Here is a 23,121-nt window from a genome sequence, read left to right on the forward strand (position 1 = left end):
ACATGCCAGTACTGGCCCAGCATCAAATCACAGCCTGTAGCTCTCCCTGTGTTTACCCCTTTCCTTTCCAGCAGGCTCAAAAGTTAATACCAAATAATTTGGGCTGTCCATGGAAAACTAGAAAATATGACATTGATGGTAGAAATTAGAATTTTTCAAATGCCACTGGAGAGAGCACACGGTAGAGTCAGTGGAAAATGACGTCTCAATTTAAAAGGGCACACTATCCGGTCGTTAAGTGATGACGTGACGAATCCTACTTCCGGGCCTAAAGTAGTCTGCGTTTAATATGGCTTTTGTGTTGTTAACATGTAATGTTTTTATTACCACTAATCATTTATTTAAGCTCAGTTTTTAAAACCTTAGGATGTAACTACAGCCCAGCCCATGCAGCAGTATATGAATGACTAACCTCGTATTGTGGATGGATTATCTCAGTTGTTCTCCTGGCTGAAGTTTGGTCCTTTTACAGCATCCTGCCATGCGATTACATTTGTTCCTGACCCCCGAGAACACTCAAGTTAACTTTTTTTTCAATCGATAAAAGTTATCTTGTTTAGATTATGCTAACATAGCTGTGTCGCTAGCGGTCACGTAGCACATCATTATATACCAGCTAGCCAAACTTCAGTAACCCTACAAACATCACCGCTGTTTAGTTTTCTGTCTTCATTTATGTTGGAAGTGATAACAGAGCTGTACGTTTTAATTTGTTTCCAAAACCCCGCAGTCAGGACATGCTATATTGTATTTAGATACTGTAGAAGCTAGCGAGCTAACTTCCTGCTAACTTCTAACTCCGTTAAATGTCATAAATTCCATTTTCATGGATGCCTGGATGTTAAACTCAATTGTTACACCTGGTAGAGCAGAACGCTGATCATTTTATTTAGACAGTTTTCAACTCTCAGTAATGCCATAGTGGTCATTTGAAATATGGACCTGCAGCGGAGTTTAGGCCCAGACACGGCTAGTGACGTCAGACTTAACGACCGGATATTAGTTTTCATTATGCTCAATAAAATCATAGCTTTGTGCCTCATGGAGACTCATAAGTGTTTTATCATGTATATCATGAAAAAAAAAAAGAATTTCTTGATGGTAGACAATTCTTCAGAAGTGAAGCCAAAATATCTCAATTGTCTCAGTGGTGACACGGCCAGCTGGAGTTTAATTCATACATGAGCCAAACAACGTGTTTTCTGTCATATTCTCCATTTTTCCACATGAGGTTTGTTTTGGGCAGCTTTGCTGCAGAAATAAACGTGTTTACAGCCAGCCTGGCTTAAGCAGCTGCTATTGTTCCATAATAATTACAGTGGAGTTCTTGTTTTTTTAATTAAGGCTTGAAGTTGTACATTATTAGGTGTGTGGCTGCTTTGAGTGGCTGGTGGTTGCTGATTTTGCCACTAGATATCTGCTAGATTTCACCTCACCAATTTCGGCCACTGAGTTAGACCTCTATAGCATGTTTGTGCGTTTTTAAGGCAAATATCAAAGAGATTGCCCAAAATCTCTGCGCTCCCAATTTGTTAAGTAAAATTGTAGTATTTTATAGTGTTAACTGATAACTCTGCACTCTACCCTCTCTTCCGGCTTTGTACACTTCTTCTCCAAAAACAAGTTTGATGTCCACACTGCCAAAATCAAGTCATCAAAATGTGAGTCACCAAAACAATAGACTGCATATAAAAAATTTACATATCTGGGTCTGAAAATGCACCTAATGCTAAAGTGCTTTAAAGTTGTGCACAGACAACTTCCTTAAACTGTGGTCTCAGTTGAAAGTTTAACATTTTCACAAATACAACAAAAATTTTGTAAATTAAGGTACACATTAGAGTCAAAAGGGCCAAAAAACTATTTATATTTTAATGTGACAATTTATCATTTGCCTGTAACTGTAAATGTCTGACTTTTGACATCTGCTATTTAAAAAAAAAAAAAAAAGCTTCGATCGAGGCTTCACTATCCAATGGGTGATGGCAGACATACGAGCTCATACGTTCATACATTGAAGGTTAACTACGTTACTGTTAATATTATACCTAGTGACCTAAGAGCTCAGTGACTCAGTGCAGCCAGAAACTTACTTACGTCCTAAAAATATTTTTCACTAGAAATGATAAAAATATGAAATATTCTGTGTTAATTGTAAACTGTCATGTTTTCCAGACCCAGGTCATTACTGCACAGTTACAAATGATCAGTACAAGATGGCTCTGCCAGTATTTTGGCTTCACATTTACAGTTTAAAGAACATCTTCCATTTTTATGTAAAGTCCAGAGATGAGCTCTGACATAAGTAGCAATACACAAACCCTACAGAAACGTCCGAACATCATACAGAGCCAAGCTCACAGTAACGTTTGACCTGTTAGTGAGTTAAATGATACCACTTCCATGTCTGTTTCTGTTGTTTTAGTTTCTGTTGCCTGATAATACAAAGCGTGGAGAGTCCATGAACAGGCAGATCTCATCTGGCAGGTTAAACTGACCGACTGGTGAATCCTGGTGATTCTGCCGGTGAAACAGAACTAGCGTGAGATCCCCTTTACATGTCCGCCTTTTTTTCAATCACCTGTTTGACAAAAGCAAAGCGAGGCCTCCAAGAAGCAAGAACTGAAGCATGTGTTTGTTTGTTTTTCATCTTTACATGATAATGTAGTGTAAGAGTGTAAGGTAGAGCACCACTCAGAAAATCTTATTGCATCGCCCTTCATGTGTCAGCAGAAGGGAGTCGGGGCACTGTCACATCTGGGCAGCTCCGCTAACACAAACATGGATCATAAAAGTACATTTTTGCCCCCAAATTAGGACAGAGAAAATGATACGTGGCTGTTCAAGTTGAGAAATAAAGAGATCAAAAGAACTGCTTTCAGCATTTTGTGTTTGTTGAAGAAACACATTGAGCACGCACACCAACATTTTCATTTTCATTCATTTTAGCTGCTGGCATAGTGGGCGGCACTTTACACCATTCTTGACATAGTTTACCCTTTTTCTGTGTGGAAATCCTGAAAATGTTCTTTCAATATTCTTTTGCAAGTTGACATTTCCCATTTAAGATGTCATTTAATTAAACTGATGCAAATAAAGAAATAAGAAAAGCTCTGAATTCATTATTCACGTATGCGTTCCTGTACCATAACTCAGTGTCAACCCCGGTAGAGTGTTTTTCCAGCATACCACACCGTGCTGTTTCCTCAGTATTAAAACATTAAAATAACCATTTTAGGGTTGCTCAGGCGTGTCTGAATAAACAAATGAGAGGGCACCTGTGTGAAATATTTGGCACAAACATAGCAAATATAATTAAAAGAAAAAAGCTGAAAAAGGGATATAAAAAGTTCCGACTTGGTTTACTGCCAAAAGCAAAGGAGTAACCGTTGCTGAAGTGAGGTCTTCACCACGCTGAGGTTATTTATCAGAGGTAAATACGTCTTTCTGGTGTTCGTCTCAGCTCAGGGTGGGCTACACTAAGGCAATTCAACGGTCGCTAATGCCAGGTGGAAACACGGAAATCAAATTATGATACAAACAGTCCATATTAAAACTATAACTCTATTTCTAACATAGCCTCTTCAGCGTAATTGTAACTGTTTATTGCATGCAAACAGAGATTGGTGATTGTAATAAGCAGGATTATTGTATTTGTGCCTACAATTATGTACCAGTGACACCCATTATATTGAACCTAGGCATTAGTTAAACAGCAGAACAAACACTATTCTTTGCCTAGTTACTTTATCTAGTGTGCGCTAAGAAGTGGCTGCTGTGTGACGCCAATACACGGTGTGAATATGCTCATGTAGAAAAAGAACACTTCCATTATAAGCATGGCTGCCTCGGCTCCCAGGGTGTTTCATCTCAAAGGAGCCCAATCTGTGACAATCCAGCTGGTAGACATAAACAGTTTTGTTGCGCCTGCTGCCTGTAAATACATTTAACCCCAAAATTTTCCACCTCCAAAGCCTCCACATCTTACTGCAAATGTAAAAGAAAACTTCAGGTTCATTCCATATGTGTGACTCACATTGATCAACAACAACTCACTGCTAAGGTTTCTTTTAAAGGAAAAATTACACATTCTAGAATATTTTGCCTCCGTGTCCAGAGTTAGATGATTGATTGAAGCAGGTTCTGGGTTTCGTTTGGCCTGTTATAACCTGACCTGCTGTATTATTTAAGCTCTTTCATGTTATTGTTATATGCTTTATGCTACTGTTTGGTAGGTTGCAGTCTTGTATATTTTGTCTGTGCTGTCTCTGGGTTTTTATTAGATAAGAGGGAAGCTGGTTTTTATTGTTTTGGTGGGAACTTAAAATGAGTCTAGGTCAGGCCTAGCATCCCTGGATATTATAAATGTTATTTGTGTTAATAACTGCATATTATTAATCTGGAGCTGGCATAGCTTTATTAGATCCTTCTTGCATTAAAAGTTGATGAAGTTTTACTTTTTTATGACATACTTTATTTTGTACCAGGAATATGTATTTAAATTCAACCTTAGAACACGAATGTTGGGTGATTTTAACTCACACAATGAATAAATATCATTTAGTGGTAATGTCCAATAGAATTTTTATGGTAAAAAAAAAAAAAATTAAGCAGATCATTTTCTCCTCTCAGAATAAGTGCTTTTGTGTTTCTCTCGCTCACTGTTTTCTGTAATGCAGGGAGACTGTGCCTTCACCAGACAAGGCTCACATGTCTCAGGACTGGGTGGACCGAAAAACAAGCTCCCAGTTCCATTATTTGTATTTTTTGTTATTCATTTTTTTTAATGATTCCTAAATTTTTGACTTCTTCTAGAGCCGTTTTATTTCATTAGATCATAGGGGAAATAAAGGAAGAGTACTTCAATTTGTTATGTATTGTTGTACTTTAATATATTTTGATGGAAAGTATGTTTTATACTTAAATATAATGTTACAAAACTGCACATTAATGTTCTAGAGTTAAATGGGATAATTTTAACTGAAGCCACATCTTTGTCATGTTCCTACAGATTTATTGGTGTGACTGATGTTGGTCCTGCCAAACTAAGTGAAGCAGAGTAGACTTATTCTCGTATGTGCAAAAACCAAATTGCAGGGAGGAAAAATTCATAAACTCCAAGACGATAGTCTTTATGCTAACCTAAACGATCCAGCTGTGAGCTCTAAATTCATATATAGGTCCTGGAAGAAGTCTTCTTATCTAATACAAGGAATTCAACAGGTGTATTTCGCAGAATATAGAAAAAGCACGTCTTTCAAATGAAAGTATTTTTTTCATAAGCGCATACATGTGGTTGTTGATCTCTGTTGGCTGGTCTTTTGTGCCAAAGACAGACTTTTCTTCAGTAATTTAATTTTCCTCTCCCCTCTGGGTTTAGAATAAGTAAAACCCACAGTTTGACTTGTTACTATAGTAACACAAACAGTATAAAGAACCATTGAAAGAATTGGTTTAACACCATAAAATGTATTAAAAATATACCAGTAAAGCACACGCTGTTATCTTGGCTGTCAAGTTCATTTGAATCGTCCTTTTACCAGCCTGATCTTTATAACATACAGAGAACTCAAAGTGTTGTGACGAAGGAGGGATGAGCCATGTCTAGTGGCTGAAAGTCATAATGAAGTGATAAGAATCTAATAATCCTTTGTGTTTTCCAAGAAATGGCCATTTTTTAAATGGGGTTCTGAATGAGAATAGCCATAATCAGTCAAAGCCAGGCTCTTCTATTTTTCTTAATAAATCATTATTCCCTGATTATTGTAGCAGATAGTATCTACCCCTCCAGAGGAAGGCACTATGAGTGGTTTGAACATCCTTGGATTTTCATCATCTGGATCTGACTGATGACTGGATAAAAGCATTCCCTACAACACAAGCCATCCTCCTGACTGAGGAGTCTGGGACACATTTTCTTCTTCGTCTTCAAGTCGTCGTTAGTGCACTGTCCATCCTGACATCCCTCTGTGTACAGCATATGAAGAGAGTCACTATTGTGATGTATTCTCATACCTGAAGCCACTGAGGCTGAAATCTCTGCCAGGCACAGGGCTGCACACACACACACAGACACAGACACACACACACACACACCACAAACACACAGTCCTCCTGACTGTGTTTTCATCTCCAGGTAACTTCTTCAGGGTCCACAGGAAAGAGTTTATTTGGTGTTACCTTTTATTCAGATTGAATTACCTCTGTTAAGCTGCACTGTCCATCTCCTGAAACCAAGCAGGCACCCTCAGTGTGCTAAAGGTAGAGATAGCCTACCCAGTAGACGATGTTGAAGAGTAAGAAGGAGGTGGGGAAAAAAACGCGGGAGTATGCGTCCAGTTCATGTACATCTATGTGGACGCGGCCTCTCCTCCAACCGCCTTCTTTACACTCCTCGAAACAGCAGAAGAAGCTCTGGCAGTCTTTTCCGTCCAGACACTCGTAGACACAAGGGTCTTCAAATTCCTGCCAGTACATGGAGTTGTTTAAAGCGATGACTGTGTGTGGAGGAGGTCTCACATCGAGGACTGAGTAGTTCTGAAAATACAAGAAGTCTTTTGAGTACCAAATGCTTTCCCCCCATCACATTAGAAGGTTTTTTTTTCTTAAAGCAGAACATTGTCCAGAAAGTTTGATGGTTACAGATCTGAGGTCCAATTTGTAGCCATTTAGTCTCAGTAAGATTAAAGTATTCTGAGGGAGAATAACTTACGTCTTTATATCCATTGATTATGTTTTTCAACTGTGTGTTTTTGTACCCTTGTTAGGGCAGCTCAGTCTGGACAAACTCTTAACATGTCTAATATCTACATGTTCTCCAGACATGAGGGAAATAGTGAGTGCAGCAGTGGCAGTAAATCATTTTTGCCATAACACGAGCAGTAGCCTCTTAAAGTCCGAATTAAAATGTCTTTATATCTATTTTTTAAATAATCGTTCATAATAACCTCCCCTGTAAGGAAACTTTGAGGCAAAATGAAAGAGTAAAATTCAACAGCTTTCCACCTGTTGATTAATCTGCAAGCTGTCAGAAATGATGTCTAAAAATCTGACAGGGAACGTTTTCACACTGCAATCATGATGCTGATAAAAGAAGCTGAAAGATACTTTGTAGATACTTTGCTGACATGAGTGGACGAACTAAAAGAACATCTGAGTCTGTTGTGTGTCCACTAACAGTGTCTGGAAACATTTTCATGTGCGACACTAAGTGTAAGATGAGAGCACAGGACATGAGGTAGACTCTGTTCTCGCTGTATTTGATGGCCCGCCTGTCCTGTAAAATAGTGATGTCCCATCAAAGCGCGTAGATAAGGCACCATCACATCATCTCATCTCTGAGCACTTTTCTTACTTCAATCCTTTGATAACAGAACTGAAGCACTATCAGAAAAAAACTACTTTTCTAACATGTGACAATAATCCTGTGCATACATTTTACCGTCTTTTTCCTCAGAGTTCACTGACCTAACTCAGTGAGACTATTTAACACATCTGTTTGAAATGCACAAACTAGCTCACCAGTCTTTTCGGTTCCATGTAGCTGGGTCTTCGAACGCTGTACGAGTAGTAATTTAACGTAGCGTACTCCATCAGAGCAGCAAAGACAAACAGGAAGCAGACGGTGACAAAAAGGTCCATGGCGGTGACATAAGACACTCTGGGCAGTGATGTCCTGGCCACAGTACTGAGAGTGGTCATGGTCAGAACTGTGGTTATACCTGAAGGACAAACAAAAGTCGTCTCAGTCAAACACAAGTTTTTTGGATCTGTTTCCACTTGGAATGTGACTTTGGTCCAAACTGAGTTTTGTTGTTTGCGCTTGCTAACCACATCACTATAAAGTGACACAATGCCGACATTAAAATCTCTACAGACACTTGAGCTGGTGATGCAGAATTATAACAATAACTGTGGAAAAACAACTCAAAAAAGCATTGCGTGTTCAGTGTCTCAGACAGTCCGGCAAAAGCCAGGCAGGACGAGGATTACACAACCGAGAGATTCTCATCGACATAAATATCGACACATCTGTGAGGTGATTGCCTCGAGATCCTTTATGATCACATTAGACGCTGAGACGCAAGAGAACACTGATGGTTTCATTTCAATGAAAGTGCAGCACTGAAAACACCGATGAGTACACAAAGACAAGGTAGTCGCAGTGAAGAGATCAGTGATACTGTTGCTTTAAACACAACAGATCACCACAAGCAAAGAACCCATTTACCCATTCGTTAAAGTTGCCTTTCAGTGCTGATCACCAGCTCCACATATTTAGTTTTGGACTCTAGAGTAGCTGTGCGTGTTCAAAACAGGCCTCTCAGTTCATCCTCTGTTTTAGTTCTATATATTTTCCTAGCTCCATCTCGATTTATGGGGTGTAAGGCAGGTGTGGGTGGGTTGGAGCTGGAGCGTATCCCAGCTGTCACCAGGTGAGAGGTGTACAACCCGTTTACCAGTCTATCTATCACAAGGTTAACAAAGGGACAATGAGAACCATTCATATCCAATTCAGAATCACCAATTTATCTAACATGCATGTCTTTGGCCTGTGGGAGGACGCCAGGAGAACGTGCAGACTGCACATGGAGAGTTCCAACTCAGGAACCTCGTGTTGTGAGGAGACTGTCCTAACTCCTGTACCTCCTCTGTATTATAAATAATAATAATCATGAGCAATCATACTAATAGCACGTAAAAACAAAAAAAGTGACAAAGTAGGTGACTGAATCACTCGAATGTTTTTGATTAACATATCCTTTGTCAGCACCAACAACAACACTTGTGTTTGGGGTTTGATGCGACTGATGGGCATGAAGAGTGATAATGAGCAACACGTGTGGGAATTCATCCCATGTAAAAATTACAGAAGCGTATTTACGTGCAGTCCTCCAAACACACAGTTATTTCTTATGTTGTATTAATTCATATTTTCCTATTAATTGTCGTGGCTCGCTCTGTATTAAATTAGTTACAGTAGGCCTTTATTTTATTTTGCTTGTGCTATTTAGTCGTGTTAGAAGCCAAATGTGTCATTTATGTGACAAACGATGAATTAATTAGATATAATGAAGACCTCTATCCCTCCAGCATCTCTGAATAATTTCATTTGTTCGCTCGCCAATCTCGCTCCTCTGTGAGCTTTAAAGAGATGCCTTTAAAGGAAAAAAAAAAAAAACATCCGTTACTGTTTCACTGAGGTTCCTATGGTAACAGGCTGGCCCCATCTATTTTAGGCGGACATCTCGCACTTTTCCTTTAGCCTCTGCTTGCCACAGTGATTACTCTTACCTGACTTCTGCTGTTGCTGTGACACAGAGTTTTTCCTCTAAACAACAGCATGAAAAGCAGGCTGGATGAGAGGAACGTCTCGGAGGCATTTTACTTTTTACTGACAGCTTAAAGTGTGAAACTATGAGGTTCTGTAAAGAAATGTTCATAGAGTATAAGCATGCTACTAAACAAAGTTAGAAGTGTAAGTGTTTAAGTCAGCTGAAAGGTTTTCTGACCTTGACTGAGTCCTAAAGGGGCTTTATCTTTACTCCCACACTGGCCTGGCTTGCCAGATACATTTACAATCAGCTTACATCTAAGATCCATTCATTATCTTCATTCTTCTTCCCGACTTGCAAGCGATTGATCGGCATGCTTTAGAGCAAAGATGACAGATTAAAAGCACTCGTTCATTTTCTAACTCTGTGTGAGCGAACAGTATCGAACACGGTGATGGTGGGCGATACAGGGAGCCTTGTGACACCGAGCTGTAGCATTTTCCTTTTTAGCTCCAATAACAGCACATTCATCAGCAAAAATATAATTTCACACAACAGTGGTAAAAACAGCTTACACAGCTACATTTAGAGGGCTTATAAATTTGAAATTTTAGTGGTTAAACTCAGCATTTTATCCAATCCTTTAACTCAAGGCTGGGTCAATATTTCCTCACTCAGATGTGAATAATGGAGAAAAAGAGAGCAAATAAAAATTGTTACCTTCACAAAAAATGTTCCACAGGACTGCACAACAACAGAAAGCATGCACGAAAGAGAAAAACACAAAAGAGCAGACAGATGGAGTGATTTTAGTGACAAATATCTGAGAAGCACATAAAGATGAATCCTCAAAAAAACATAACCAAAAAGTGCAAACTTAAATCTTGTAAGTGGGATGTTGAAGTAATGCTTCCTGTATTATTTCCATGTATTTAATGCGGTGCAGTACTGTTCCTTTAAAGACAGACCCTCAGGTGTCATCAGTTCACTGTACCTAAAGCTGTTCTGGCTGGAGTGGCATCTTTTTTAATCCAGAAGGACACCCAGGACAAAACCACAGTGAGGATGCAGGGGATGTATGTCTGGATGGTGAAGTAGCCCATTCTTCTGCTCAGGTCAAAGTACACGGTCATCACCACGTAGTCGCCTGTGTGTGAAAATAACAACCATGTGAAACTTCTGGATGGTTCAATCAGTTGTTCTGATCATGTAAAAAATTCCACACAATGGGGTGGTTCTTTTCATTTCGATATTAAGTGCAAAAAATAAGACATGTTAAATACTGGTGCAATTAACCATTAACTACATATCGCAAACCTTTGGTAAATAAGTTTACAAGCTTTATTTAAATATTCTCCCCCCTATATGTTGCGACTTCAGAAGGAATTTCATGCAACAGGGTCAGTTGTGAAACTGTGACTTCCCATACACTTGTTACTGCACTCTGTAAATAGAAAACACTTTTTTTATGCCAAACCCAGTTTGTGCTGGGGCAGGGCATTAGTAAATCTGGCCAAAGAATGCAAGCTGAAACAAAGATTGTGGAAAAGTCCACAAATGTCTTCTTCTTCTTTCTTTTTTTTTTGTTGCAATCCCTGCATTGTTACCATTTAAATAAGTACATAAATGGCGATCGTGGCTCAAGAGTTGGCAGTTCGTCTTGTAATCGGAAGGTTGCCGGTTTGAGCCCCGGCTCCGACAGTCTTGGTCGTTGTGTCCTTGGGCAAGACACTTCACCGGTTGCCTACTGGTGGTGGTCAGAGGGCCCGGTGGCGCCAGTGTCCGGCAGCCTCGCCTCTGTCAGTGCGCCCTAGGGTGGCTGTGGCTACAATGTAGCTGCCATCACCAGTGTGTGAATGTGTGTGTGAATGGGTGGATGACTGAACGTGTAAAGCACTTTGGGGTTCTTAGGGACTAGTAAAGCACTATACAAATACAGGCCATTTGCCATAAATGTCCCACACAAACCAACAAACAGCAGTGAGTGACAACAGCTCGCTATGAAGCAGCTAAAAAGATTAATAAAATAACCTTTAAGGTCACTTATCATACACGAGTTACACAAGTTCCGTTTAAATGTGCAAACAGTTTTTCAACTGCATTAAAAAAAATGGTCTAAAAAGTATATCAAAAGTGCCCTAAACATGCATTTATTTTAAAGGCCACCAGAGGGGCGTGATCCGTTGTTGCAAAAAGACTTTCTTTTTCTGTATAAATAAATACGTACTGTTTCTGGTTTATGGGCTCAGTAACTTATATCAGGTAATGCTGATTAAAACATCAAGTTCATTTTGTACATTTCGGTCATTCCAAGAGGAAGATTATCCAGGGTATGCTCACTGGCTAATGACTTCCCGCTTTCCCCTTCCCCTTATCACATCTGGTTTAAAAGCGCAAAGATGGCAATGGCTAAAAAGCTGCTATCGAGGCTTCATAACAAGACTTGATATACAAGCCAATATGTGATTTCTTGTATGCTGTCTGTGGTTTTACTTCAGTCCTTTAGATTTGGTGCAGTAATACATTATTTGTATATGATTTTAACATAAATTTCTAATTAGGATTAGGATTCAACTTTGTCATTACACATGTATAAATACAGGGTAATGAAATACAGTTTGCATCTAATCAGAAGTGCAAGAGCAGAAAATGCTATAAGAGTAGATTATATACAGATAAGGGTAGTATAAATTGTGGAATAGTTATGAACAGATTATGTAAAAATAAGTTAAGTATACAGATGTTTATATTGCTATAGCATTAAATACTGGTTTTACAGTTTGGCTGCCTAATCTGTCCAATTATGGCCCAGTATAGAATGGATGAAAACCAGTGGTGGCTCTCCAACACAAATCCTGTAGGATTAATATTGACTACTTGACCAAAAACCAGTGTGTGACGATGAGCAACGTAGTCTGCATTTCTACCTGCACATCAGATTAATCACTTTGAAGTGTTTTTTTGGCTTATTCATTTATATATTTATTTGTGTGTGTAGTTTATACTGTTAATGAGTAATTATGTGATAATGACATTTCAGGCCATGTTACAGAATAATAACTAATAATAATTAATTTATTATTAAATAATAATTCCAATAAAGTAACAAGTATTAACTTTTCTTTTCTTTTCTTTTTTTTAAACATGGCAAATGAAAAGATACTGTTGCACATGTAGCCAGGTGGAACTGTGAGTTAGGGTAACACGAGAACTACAGACCAGAATCATAATCATCACTTTGTTTTCCACTTGGCTGACAATCACATGTCTTTAAAGACAGCAGGCAGGCAGCGGGGAGTAACATGTAATCTGTCAGCCATTAAAAAACAAGATCAGGTAATTCTACTGTTGAATCTAATAAAGGCAGCACTGTGCAGTGAGCCTCTATTTCCCAGCATCACAGTCAGTGTACTTGCCCTTGCCCTCAATGGGCAGTATCACTGTGAACATGTATAAGGATATTTAGATACGTGACAGTTAATGGAAGTCTGGTCATATAAAATGCAACAGTTCCAGTTAAAATTTCTTTATTGATGGTTTTTGCCATTAATTTATTTTCATTAAAGTTTAATGTTCTGAGAGATTGTTACTAATTATCAAATTTATGTTGGCACATATATAGATGAATTATAAATTGCTTCGTTCGGATGATAAATGAACGCCTCCAGAGGAAATCTGATAAGCGAATAATGAAACTTTCCTCAGTTTGCCTTTGAAAAGAGTCTCACAGCTGCTTGTGAATTATTTGCCTGCACACAGACCCCTGAATACAACACCACAGAGTCGAACATAGATTACATATGGATTACACAAAGACACAAAACACGGAGACTAAATCCACGGAACAGCTGCAGAAAGTTCCACAAGATGCTTGGAACAAATGACCTGCCTCATTTTATTTCTGCTTACTGCATGTTGTATGAAGTATCTTTACTTTTGGAAGAGTTTTTACTTAATTTTAAGAGCCAAAAACCTCTGAACAGTACTGTATAGCATTTCTAAAAATACAAGAGCTGAGTCAGCCTTATGCAGATCACATACAGCTTCCTGTGAATGCGGGCCCTTATAAATTATTTCTCTCTACAGCCGATGTTTAATATTACTGAGAGGAACACTGAAATACATTAGAAAAAGTTATGCTTTCAGTCAGTGATAATCCATGAAGTTAACTACTTACACCCTAAAAGAAATTTGCTGACATAACATCAGAACCCGTTTTCGATACTACATATATATCATTGTCATTTCTTTTTTTTTGTAAAACCTTTTCATCCGTTTACACTCTGTAATTGCTTTTCTGTATTTTAGTATCAGCGTCTGTGGTAAAGTAATTCCAAACGTTTTCATTTACTGTCATGTTAGTGACATCAGCCTCATCTCCCAACCACACAGGCAGTGAGAAGTGTGAGTGGTGTAAATGCTGGGCTTCATCGAATATGTCAAAAAAAAAAAAAAAAAAGAAGATAAAAAACTGTCTGTGGACACAGACGTTCACTATTCCTACAGTAACTGGCAACATTAATGAAGGCAAGTAGGGCTGAAATTAAATATATAAGAATATATATAAGAATTTTATGAATATGAAAAAAATACGTTTTTTTTACTGCCATTATGTCAGCAGACTGTAACAAATCTTAAAAGATGAGAGCGTCCTCAACGCCTCTGAAAGCCTGTGAATGCGTTTCAGCATGAATGCTGTTTTCTGTGGTACTGATGCACAACAGCAGTTGCCCCTTGACTCTTTATTTTAGTTTAAAAAAAGTTATGGAAGTTTAACACATGTTATGGAAATTGATTTTTTTCCAGTGGAAATCCAAACACTCTCAAGTACCGAGTCCACCAAGTCAGCAGGTGACAACACAAACTGCACACAAGACAAAAAGTAATAGTGACGTGGCTTCGAAAGCGTTGGCAATAAAGCACACTAACATTAATAAGCTGCTACAGTAGCTAGTTTGCCATACTTTGAAACCTTCTAGATGCAAGTGTGATAATGGTGTCCTGGACCTCATGCTGATGAAGCATTACTTCATCCTCATGGAACATCCTGCGCGTTCTTCTTTTTATTGATTGCTGTTATCTATAGTTTGCAAGATGATGCCAATTAGTCTGCAAACACTTGCCAACTAACCACCAACTGGTTGTGAAAGAAAACCAAAAATCAAACCAGAAACGGAAAAAGTGCCTTTGAAACCAACATGTTTCAAAAGGTGTAGATTTTAGTTTGAAGGTGAAGGGCCTCTATTTCCTGCTAGACTTTTCAGTTTCTTTACCACTTCACGAGGAGTTGATGAGTATATGTATTATATACTTATACATAATATTATATATTTTTCCTATGGTCATCTTCACCCACTTTGGGAACCACTGGGCAAAAACGCGTTCAGTGAACTGTATTTAATGACAGATGGAGAAATAAAGAGCTGTATTTTGGGGACCTTTACTGTTTGTAATCTCAGTGTAAACAAAAAGATAACAGTAAGTGGTCTAACTAATGAATATGTATTTATCTTAGTAGGGACCTCCCAGGGACAGCAAGAGTTTGACTTTGCAGTTTAAACAGAAAGAAGTCATTTTTCATTGACAAACTGGATGAAATCCCACAGTGGGAGTGGAAGGCAGTGAAAGTCCTGTGAATATTTTATCTGTTGTTTCTTGCCAGATTTTCTTATTATTGTTGCCGTTTCTTTTCTGAGCATGATAGTCATCTAATATCCCAAATTAGTCTCCAAACAGTTTGGCTAAACATGATTTTGTAACACAAATCGTTGCACAATAAAAGAATGAAGGAGTGGAAATGAAGCGGCACTGTCTCAATGCACGCTGACTCCAAATATCAACCCATTTCCAGCCTGTTAGCAGCAATGTTTACGAATGTTAAACAGATGAATTTGTGCTTCTTTACCTGCTGTAGTCTTTATGACGTCTGTAGTGTTCCTCAGGCCCATAAAATCAAACTGGTACAGACGCCAGGACTTTTGGTCAGCCGCCTCCACAGAGTTCTTCCTCCACTTGTAAATCATTTCATCTTGTGGGTATCCATCTGCAATTACACAGAGCATATGTGTGTGTGACCCTTGGCACTACATGTCACATCCTAATGATGGATACCCTGTGCAGACAGACCTAGGGCCACCCGGAGCAACATTTGTCTTAAGGTGGATGCTGGCTAATGAAAAGACTGGGATGAGGCAGAGGCAAAAATAAAGCAGATTAAATGAAAGCTTTGGTTCAATAAGGTAGTGAGTCCATCTAAATGTTACGTCTGACCTTCACGAGCTGCACACAGGAAGCGCTTTTACAATTGATCATGTGAGGTTAACGATGGGTTAATGATTCCATTTCTGCTCTGGTGTCATGCTAGCCTGAATCTTTAACACACACATAATCATTTTAAGTAGAAAGGCTAACAAAATTATGATCCTGCCTGACAGCAATTTGATTTAATAGGGTTTCAATTAACAAAAAACATTAACCGTGAGGGAACTGCTAATTGTTTTCAAACATGCTTGATGAATGACTTCTATTAACATTTTCCACAAGTCTTCCATTCGCCATTAATGCTGTCATTAAATATTTACCAAACCCTTCGTAAAACTAAAAATGTATAGAATACAACATCTGTTGAGAGCACCGCTTTACCCAAACTAACTTCATTCATGGCCTCCTACACTGGATTTGCATAAAGCATTAGTAATGGCTCGAAGATACGTAATGCATCTGCAAGGGAACAAAATCCATATAATGCACATCAGCAAGAAAGGTTACAATAGTTAGCTAAAAGTATATCATAACAATGTAAAGCATAATATAATTCAACATAAAACAGGCTGATTAAAAGCTTGACTCTATAAAAATATCTTCAGCTGCTTCTTTAAAAGAGGAAGTAGAGTCAGTGCTGTGTAGAGAGAGCAGAAGAGAATTCTACAACCTTGGTAAAACTGCCTGAAAAGTCCGATCCCCACAGGTTTTAGAGCTGTTAGTGGGGCCAGCAGCAAAAAGTCTGAGGTTTCAGCAGGTCATGATTTACTGGGGAGATCCACCATGGAGGTCTTAAAAGTTAAAACTAAAAATTTAAAATTAATTCTAAAATGTTTGGTAAAACATGAAGAGAAGCCAAAACTGGAGTGGTGAGTGATCTTCTGTTGGCACCAGTTAAAAGTTCTGTGACAGGATTCTGCACAGTCTTAAAATCTGAAGTAAAAAGACTGTTACAAAAATTCCAAATACGAAGAGATAAAAGCATGAAAATTCATCTCAAGTTCAGCCTTTGACACCAGCATGATTGAACCGAAAAGTCTGAAGAAGCTGATATGCCATCTAATTTAAAGCAAAAGAATCAGACCCAAAAGAGATCCCTGAGGTACTCCACGAGGCAGAACGGTTGTTTCAGACGTCAGCTGTTTCATACAAACAGTAACAGATTTATCCGAGAGATATGACACGACAAGAACAACAACAAATAAAAATGTGTTTAATTTAAATCTGTGGTTATTTGGTCAAATTAATCCCATAACCAGCAAAAGCAGGTATTGATCCATATGCATGTTTTCAGAGACTGGGATTTCTAGATGACTGTGGGTTCACTGTTCACATTGTAATATATCATCATTAATATCAGTATCAGCAGCCACTTTAATCGGCAGTGTTGGGGAGTAACGGAATACATGTACCGCCGTTACTTATTTAAAATACAAAATATGAGTAACTGTATTCCGTTACAGTTACCGCTTAAAAAGGTGGTATTTAGAATACAGTTACTTTGTTGAAATAAATGGATTACACAGCGATATTTGTTTCATATTGTGGCGGGTCAGGACTGTTTGGGTTTTGTTTGACAGCTATGCTCTGTTACAGTTGCCATGGTTACAGGGTGAGGGTGTGTTTCCTGGGTGAGAGAGCTGTTGTTGTTGTTGTTGTTGTGCTAAGCTAATCCGGTTGTTCAGTGATGACGCGACGAATCCTACTTCCGGGTCTAAAGTAGTCTGCGTTTAATATGGCTTTTGTGTTGTTAACATGTTTAATGTTATGTATTTTCTTCTATTTGATCTCAAAAAGCTCCTAAAACAGTCAGTGATCCCTGTTGACCTCCTCGGCTTTTATTACCGCTAATCATTTATTTAAGCTCAGTTTTTAAAACCTTAGGATGTAACTACAGCCCAGCCCATGCAGCAGTATATGAATGACTAACCTCGTATTGTGGATGGATTATCTCAGTTGTTCTCCTAGCTGAAGTTTGGTCCTTTTACAGCATTCTGCCATGCGATTACATTTGTTTCTGACCACCGAGAACACTCACGTTAACTTTTATCGAGTGGAAAAAAAGTTAGCTTGTTTATATTATGCTAACATAGCTGTGTTGCTAGCGGTCACGTAGCACATCATTATATACCAGCTAGCCCAACTTCAGTAACCCTACAAACGTCACTGCTGTTTAGTTTTCTGTCTTCATTTATGCTGGAAGTGATAGCAGAGCTGTACGTTTTAATTTGTTTCCAAAACCCTGCAGTCAGGACATGCTATATTGTATTTAGATAGAAGCTAGCGAGCTAACTCCCTGCTAACTTCTAACTCCGTTTAATGTCATAAATTCCGTTTTCATGGATGCCTGGATGTTAAACTCAATTGTTACACCTGGTAGAGCAGATCGCTGATCATTTTATTAAAGATGAAAGACTTTAGACAGTTTTTCAACTCTCAGTAATGCCATAGTGATCGTTTGATATATGGACCTGCAGCGGAGTTTAGACCCAGACACAGCTAGTGACGTCAGACTGAACAACCGGATAGGCAGAATGCTACAGGCATAGCCCTAAAGAATGTAGCCTCATGGGCAGTGTAGTCCATGCTGCAGGGAGAATGGACTGCCATACACGTTATGTGTCTGTGAGCACGAGGAGGGGGAAAAGGGAGAGTGGAAAAGTAGAGTTGTCATTGAGCAGAAATGGGAGCTGGAAGCATGTAAATATAATAATAATCACAGCAGCCAAGAAGAGTGCCTGACAAGCCCAGTTGTAAGTAAGCTATTAAGACTCGACTGTACACTGTGTTCGTGTTTTCCTCCAAAAACAACAAGTTCCATTGGAGCAGCCTTTCAAAGCCTCTCTCTGTCTCTCGCAAGCAAAGTTGACCCAGACAACAAGGTAAAGCTAGTTTTCGGCTTCGAGCCCAACACGAACCCAACGTATTAGCCAGAGGTCCCTTTACCACGGTTCGGAGCCGCAGACCTTCAGCAATAGTAAGAAACCACACAGCAATAGTACATTCATGTAGTTGTAAAAAGCATGATAATATATTAAGTAATCCAAAGTATTCAGAATACGTTACTCTCATTGAGTAACGTAACGGAATACGTTACAAAATATATTTTGGGGCATGTATTTTGTAATCTGTAGTGGAATACATTTTAAAACTAACCTTCCCAACACTGTTAATCGGTACACCTTGCTAGTAGCGGGTTGGCCCTCTTGTCATCACACAGTTGCTGCAGATTTGTCGACTGCACGTGTATGATGTGAATCTTCTGTGATGACTGTGGAGGCTGTGAGTGTGGGTACAGTCATTCAGTCACTGCTACGTTCAAGAAACCAGTCTGAGATGATTTGAGCTTTGCAACACGGTGTGTTATCTTGCTGGAAGCAGCCATCAGAAGATGGTACACTGGGGTCATAAAAGGATGGATACGGTCAGCAACAATAGTCAGTCAGGCTGTGTGTTTATATGATGCTCAGTTGATACACGAGCAGCAGCCAGAACCTTGGACACAAGGTAGAGCGAATGCTTTCATGATGTTTACACCAAATTCGGACTCTACTGACAGTAGAAGAAATCGAGACTCATCAGACCAAGCAAAATGTTTCCAATTTTTAATGCACCCATGTAAACTGTAAGCTCAGTTTCCTGTTCTTAGCCGACAGCAGTGTAACCCAGTGTGGGATGCTGCTGTAATCCAGCAATCTGGCCTTTCTCCATCTCTCCTCTGACCTCTGACATTGACAAGGCAGAGAACTGCTGCTCTTTACACAGGTGCCTAAAGAACGCAGAGTTACTTCTTTTGGTCAGGTTGGAGACATTTTGGTGGTGGTTACCAGTTCAAGAGCAATGTCTCCAAATTTTCTGAATCATTTCCAGGTTTACATGGAAATATTTATTTGAATTCCTTTTTGGAAATCTGTTAAAATATTGGTTTGGTCTTTAAGAAAAAGAACTTTATTAAAAATAATAAACAAAACCATCAAAGTATTAGTATTTAAAAGTATCAGTGAGGGAATTTTGTCTTTAAAATGCTAGAAATTTGACATGGGAGTGAGGACTCCTATTTGTAAAAGTGTCATGCTCCTTACCAGAGATTAGAGCTGGGCGATAGAACGATAACGATATGTATCGCGATATAACTTTTACTCGATAGAGAAATTAAGCTATCGCGATAGACCTCGCCGCTCTTGTCCTCTTTAAAAAAAAAAAAAAAAGGTCAGCCAATCCAAATTAAGTAGCGCAGAGCCGAACCAATCACAGCCGCAGCGTCACGTCGCGTGACTTGTTACATACAGCACAAGTGCCAAGCCGCACGTGTGTTTGTTTGGGAAGCAGCCAGCGGGTAATGGAGCCAGCGCGTAATGGAGGAAATGAGTGTGCCGACTAGAAAAATCAACCGAGCGTGACCGAAGGTTACAGAAGAGAAAACAGATGATGGTTCCAATGCCGGAGAGATTGTCGAACGGAAGAGCCAAAGAAGTTCCGTAGTGTGAAGGTATTTCGGCTATTTCAAGTCTGACAAAAAACAGAGTAGCGTGCACTGTAAATTGTGCCGAAAGCAAGTCTGGAAATACAATAAACTGGTGCATGCGTCACACTGTGCGCCACGTTATTGTTTCGGTGAAATGAATTTCTACAATACTGTTAATTCTACTCTCTGCAGTGTTTAAATGCTTACATATACACACAGTTACTGTCCCTCCACACATACGACTCTGTTCTGCTTCTATGCCGCAGCTTTGTTTACTTTTTCCCACCGAGGCTTCTAGACTTCTGATTGGCCAACATTTCTGCACGGTTAGGAATCTAGCGCCACCTGCTGCTTTGGCATGTTCATAGCAGCGTTTTCCTTCATTTCTGCCTTTATGTGTGGACGGGATTATTTTTTAAAATGAAAACGGAAAATCTCCGTTTTCAAAAATACCCGTGTACGTGTGGACGTAGCCTCAGTCTCTGACTGGAAGCGCTAATTCATCATTCGGCTTTTGTCAGGCTAAAGTAACTGTTAAAACTGTTTGAAAAGCTAAGCTATACAACAAGGAGAGATTGAGAATTTCCTTTTAGTTCTCAGTTTATTTGATATTGACAAAGGTTAGTCAGTTTTGTCTGTTCTTCTGTAAAACAAACTAAGATTTATTTTTAGAATTAATATTTTGTTTCTAAGTGGAATTGACAATTTAGTCTGTTTCGTTTGTTCTATTTTGAAACTTAAACGCTTTAGCGGCTGCCTTTTGTGTAGTTTGCAATATTTGCCTTTATCTATCTGAAAAAGTCTCATGTTCCTTAAGTACATCTACCCTGTCGAACTTATTATGGGAAATAAATATTTAAATAAAAACAAGCTGCTGATTATTTCACATTTTACTTGTGAGCAACGGCACATTTAAATCTTACAAATATAGTTATTTGGCTTATATCGTGATAGATATCGTTATCGCCTGAAATGAAAAAAACATATCGTGATATGAAAAAATCTCATATCGCCCAGCTCTACCAGAGATTGTATATTTTTTCTATATACAGCCCATGCTCCTGACTGAAAGTGCAGTGTTGTGGTTTTTGCATCTGCTGCAATTGGAGCTGGTATCTCAGTCTCTTCTACAATTGATTTTTCCCCGAGCTCTGGTGTAAAATTGCAAGTGTGCAGATCTATAAAGCTGATTAGCTGACAATGACGAATGAGGTTTGTCATTGGTATTGTTTTTTCTGTTTAATTCTGTTGTAATGAAGCCACAGTAGCTGCACCTGAAGCATCTGGCTGTTTCACAGGTTCCCAAAGGAGAAAAATAGGTCAGTGGCTTTGCGTGATCATTTCTGCAGGAAATCCAGTGAAAAAGAGATTATCAGGATCATACAATAACACTACTCATTTAAAACTGCAGGAAATTGGATAGCTCTCAGTAATGACCTGGAAATGAAGGACTCATCTGAAAACATGTAATATCCTCAGTAAACAGTTTTTATTACCAGGAGTTACAATATTCCCTCCAAAATGTTAATTTCTCACAAAAACATGCAGAAGAACCGAGTGATAAATTCTTTTTTGGAGAGTAATGATCTACAGACACATTTATCAAATAGCTGGTAAACAGAGTGCAGTGGTTAAAAGCATGGCAATGACCAAAAACAGAATAACAACAGAATAAGAGTGAACACTAGTTTCTAATAAGTACATTCGCCGGATGTGTAAGCTCCTTATGGACATGATTTTGGAAGTCAACTAAAAAAGGACAATAAAACAAACTCTTAGGAAAAAAGTGTGAGACTAAACAAATGGAGGAAGTTAATGGTGACTTTAAGGTTGATGAGCAGTTTTCTCTGATAACTTTCTCACCTAATAAATTCAATTCAGTTTTATTTGTATAATGCCAAATCACAACAACAGTTCTTTCAAGGTGCTTTATATTGTAAGACCAAGACCCTACAGTAATCGTGTAGGGTCTTTATTTCAGTAATTAATGAAAATAAAACTATTATATATAGTTGATATATTGCACAAACCAGAAACATTCAAAACATGAATAAAATATATGAAAACAATATTTTTGGATACAAAGTTTTAGTGTGATAAGAATGCATAACTTCAATCAATCCAGCACGTGTCTATGAGATAGTACTCTTTATACAGCTTTGCAGCTCAAAGTACTTTACAGAACAACATATGCAAAACAGCCCCTAGCATAGTCGTGCACACACACACGCACACACACACACACACACACACACACACACACACACACACACACACACAAATAAAAAAAAATTAAAAGAACAATAATTGAGAGGATTAAAAAGTACAATAAGTAATTTAAAAAAGGTAAAAAGTGTGAGCAGAATTAATATTAATTCTAATAAAAGTCAGGTCAAAAAGGTCTTTAGGTCTTTAGCTCAGCTTTATGCATTAACATTAATGAACAGTTTCACATTCTAACCTTTCTTACTTTAGAGTAAGTAACTTTCATAACACAGACGGATAAACCACACCTGCTTAAAATAAGTTATAAGCTGTATTCCTCCTCACATGGGTGGGTAACAGAAACATACACTGGGCTGTTTTTGCTTAAACAAATAGTAAGAAAGCTTAAATTAAAAAACTGTCTCCATCACCCTTAATTCAGCCAGAAAGCACTGATTTATGGATGTACATAAAGTTCAAATTAAGGATGATGACAGCCTGATGTTACTGAACAATTTAGTTACAAAGAGCAGCTAAAAAATATGTTAGATGGGGTGCTATCAAACTCCCTAAAAATATGAAGGTACATCAAAATATTATGACAAAAGTTATGTTAAGTTTGTGTTTCCAGCCAACAGGTATTACACCTGCCCTTCCCTGTGCTCACTATTTACTTCCTCACTGTGTGTCTGCTGTCTGTTTCCACAGGCTGTAAAGAGCAGGAAGTCAGCCTCCTGAGTGCTTGGAAAAAAGGTTGCTGATGGGTCTGAACAAAAATCAGAACAACGAGTTGAAAGACTATAAAACATTCCGTAAAACATCTGTGAAGTTTACATTTAAGTTTAGGATTAAACTTGACATCAGAGGAAACCCCTTGCATGTTTTCTACTTCTCATTTGCTGAATAGCTACAGAA

The 23,121-nt window shown here is 38.6% G+C and overlaps 1 protein-coding gene across 5 annotated transcripts in view; it reads right to left on the bottom strand.

Annotated features, from left to right (window-relative positions):
• Window positions 1–1,827: 1,827 nt before the first annotated feature.
• The window catches only part of gabrg3 (gamma-aminobutyric acid type A receptor subunit gamma3), a 91,388-nt gene continuing 70,094 nt past the window's right edge, over window positions 1,828–23,121 (bottom strand). For 2 of the 5 annotated variants that reach the window (XM_082525216.1, XM_082525218.1), the window contains 5 exons: window positions 15,181–15,318; window positions 10,270–10,422; window positions 9,996–10,019; window positions 7,522–7,721; window positions 1,828–6,537 (listed from right to left, as the gene is read on the bottom strand). In XM_082525216.1, coding sequence (XP_082381342.1) covers window positions 6,256–6,537; window positions 7,522–7,721; window positions 9,996–10,019; window positions 10,270–10,422; window positions 15,181–15,318 — 797 coding nt within the window. In that variant the 3' untranslated portion in view covers window positions 1,828–6,255. Of the gene's footprint in view, window positions 6,538–7,521; window positions 7,722–9,316; window positions 9,652–9,995; window positions 10,020–10,269; window positions 10,423–15,180; window positions 15,319–23,121 lie in introns of those variants that run through there. The other 3 variants (XR_014274892.1, XM_082525217.1, XM_082525219.1) reach the window with 3 other exon arrangements.

This window comes from Aulonocara stuartgranti (assembly GCF_965226115.1).
Source record: "Aulonocara stuartgranti genome assembly, chromosome: 23".
Taxonomy (NCBI): domain Eukaryota; kingdom Metazoa; phylum Chordata; class Actinopteri; order Cichliformes; family Cichlidae; genus Aulonocara; species Aulonocara stuartgranti.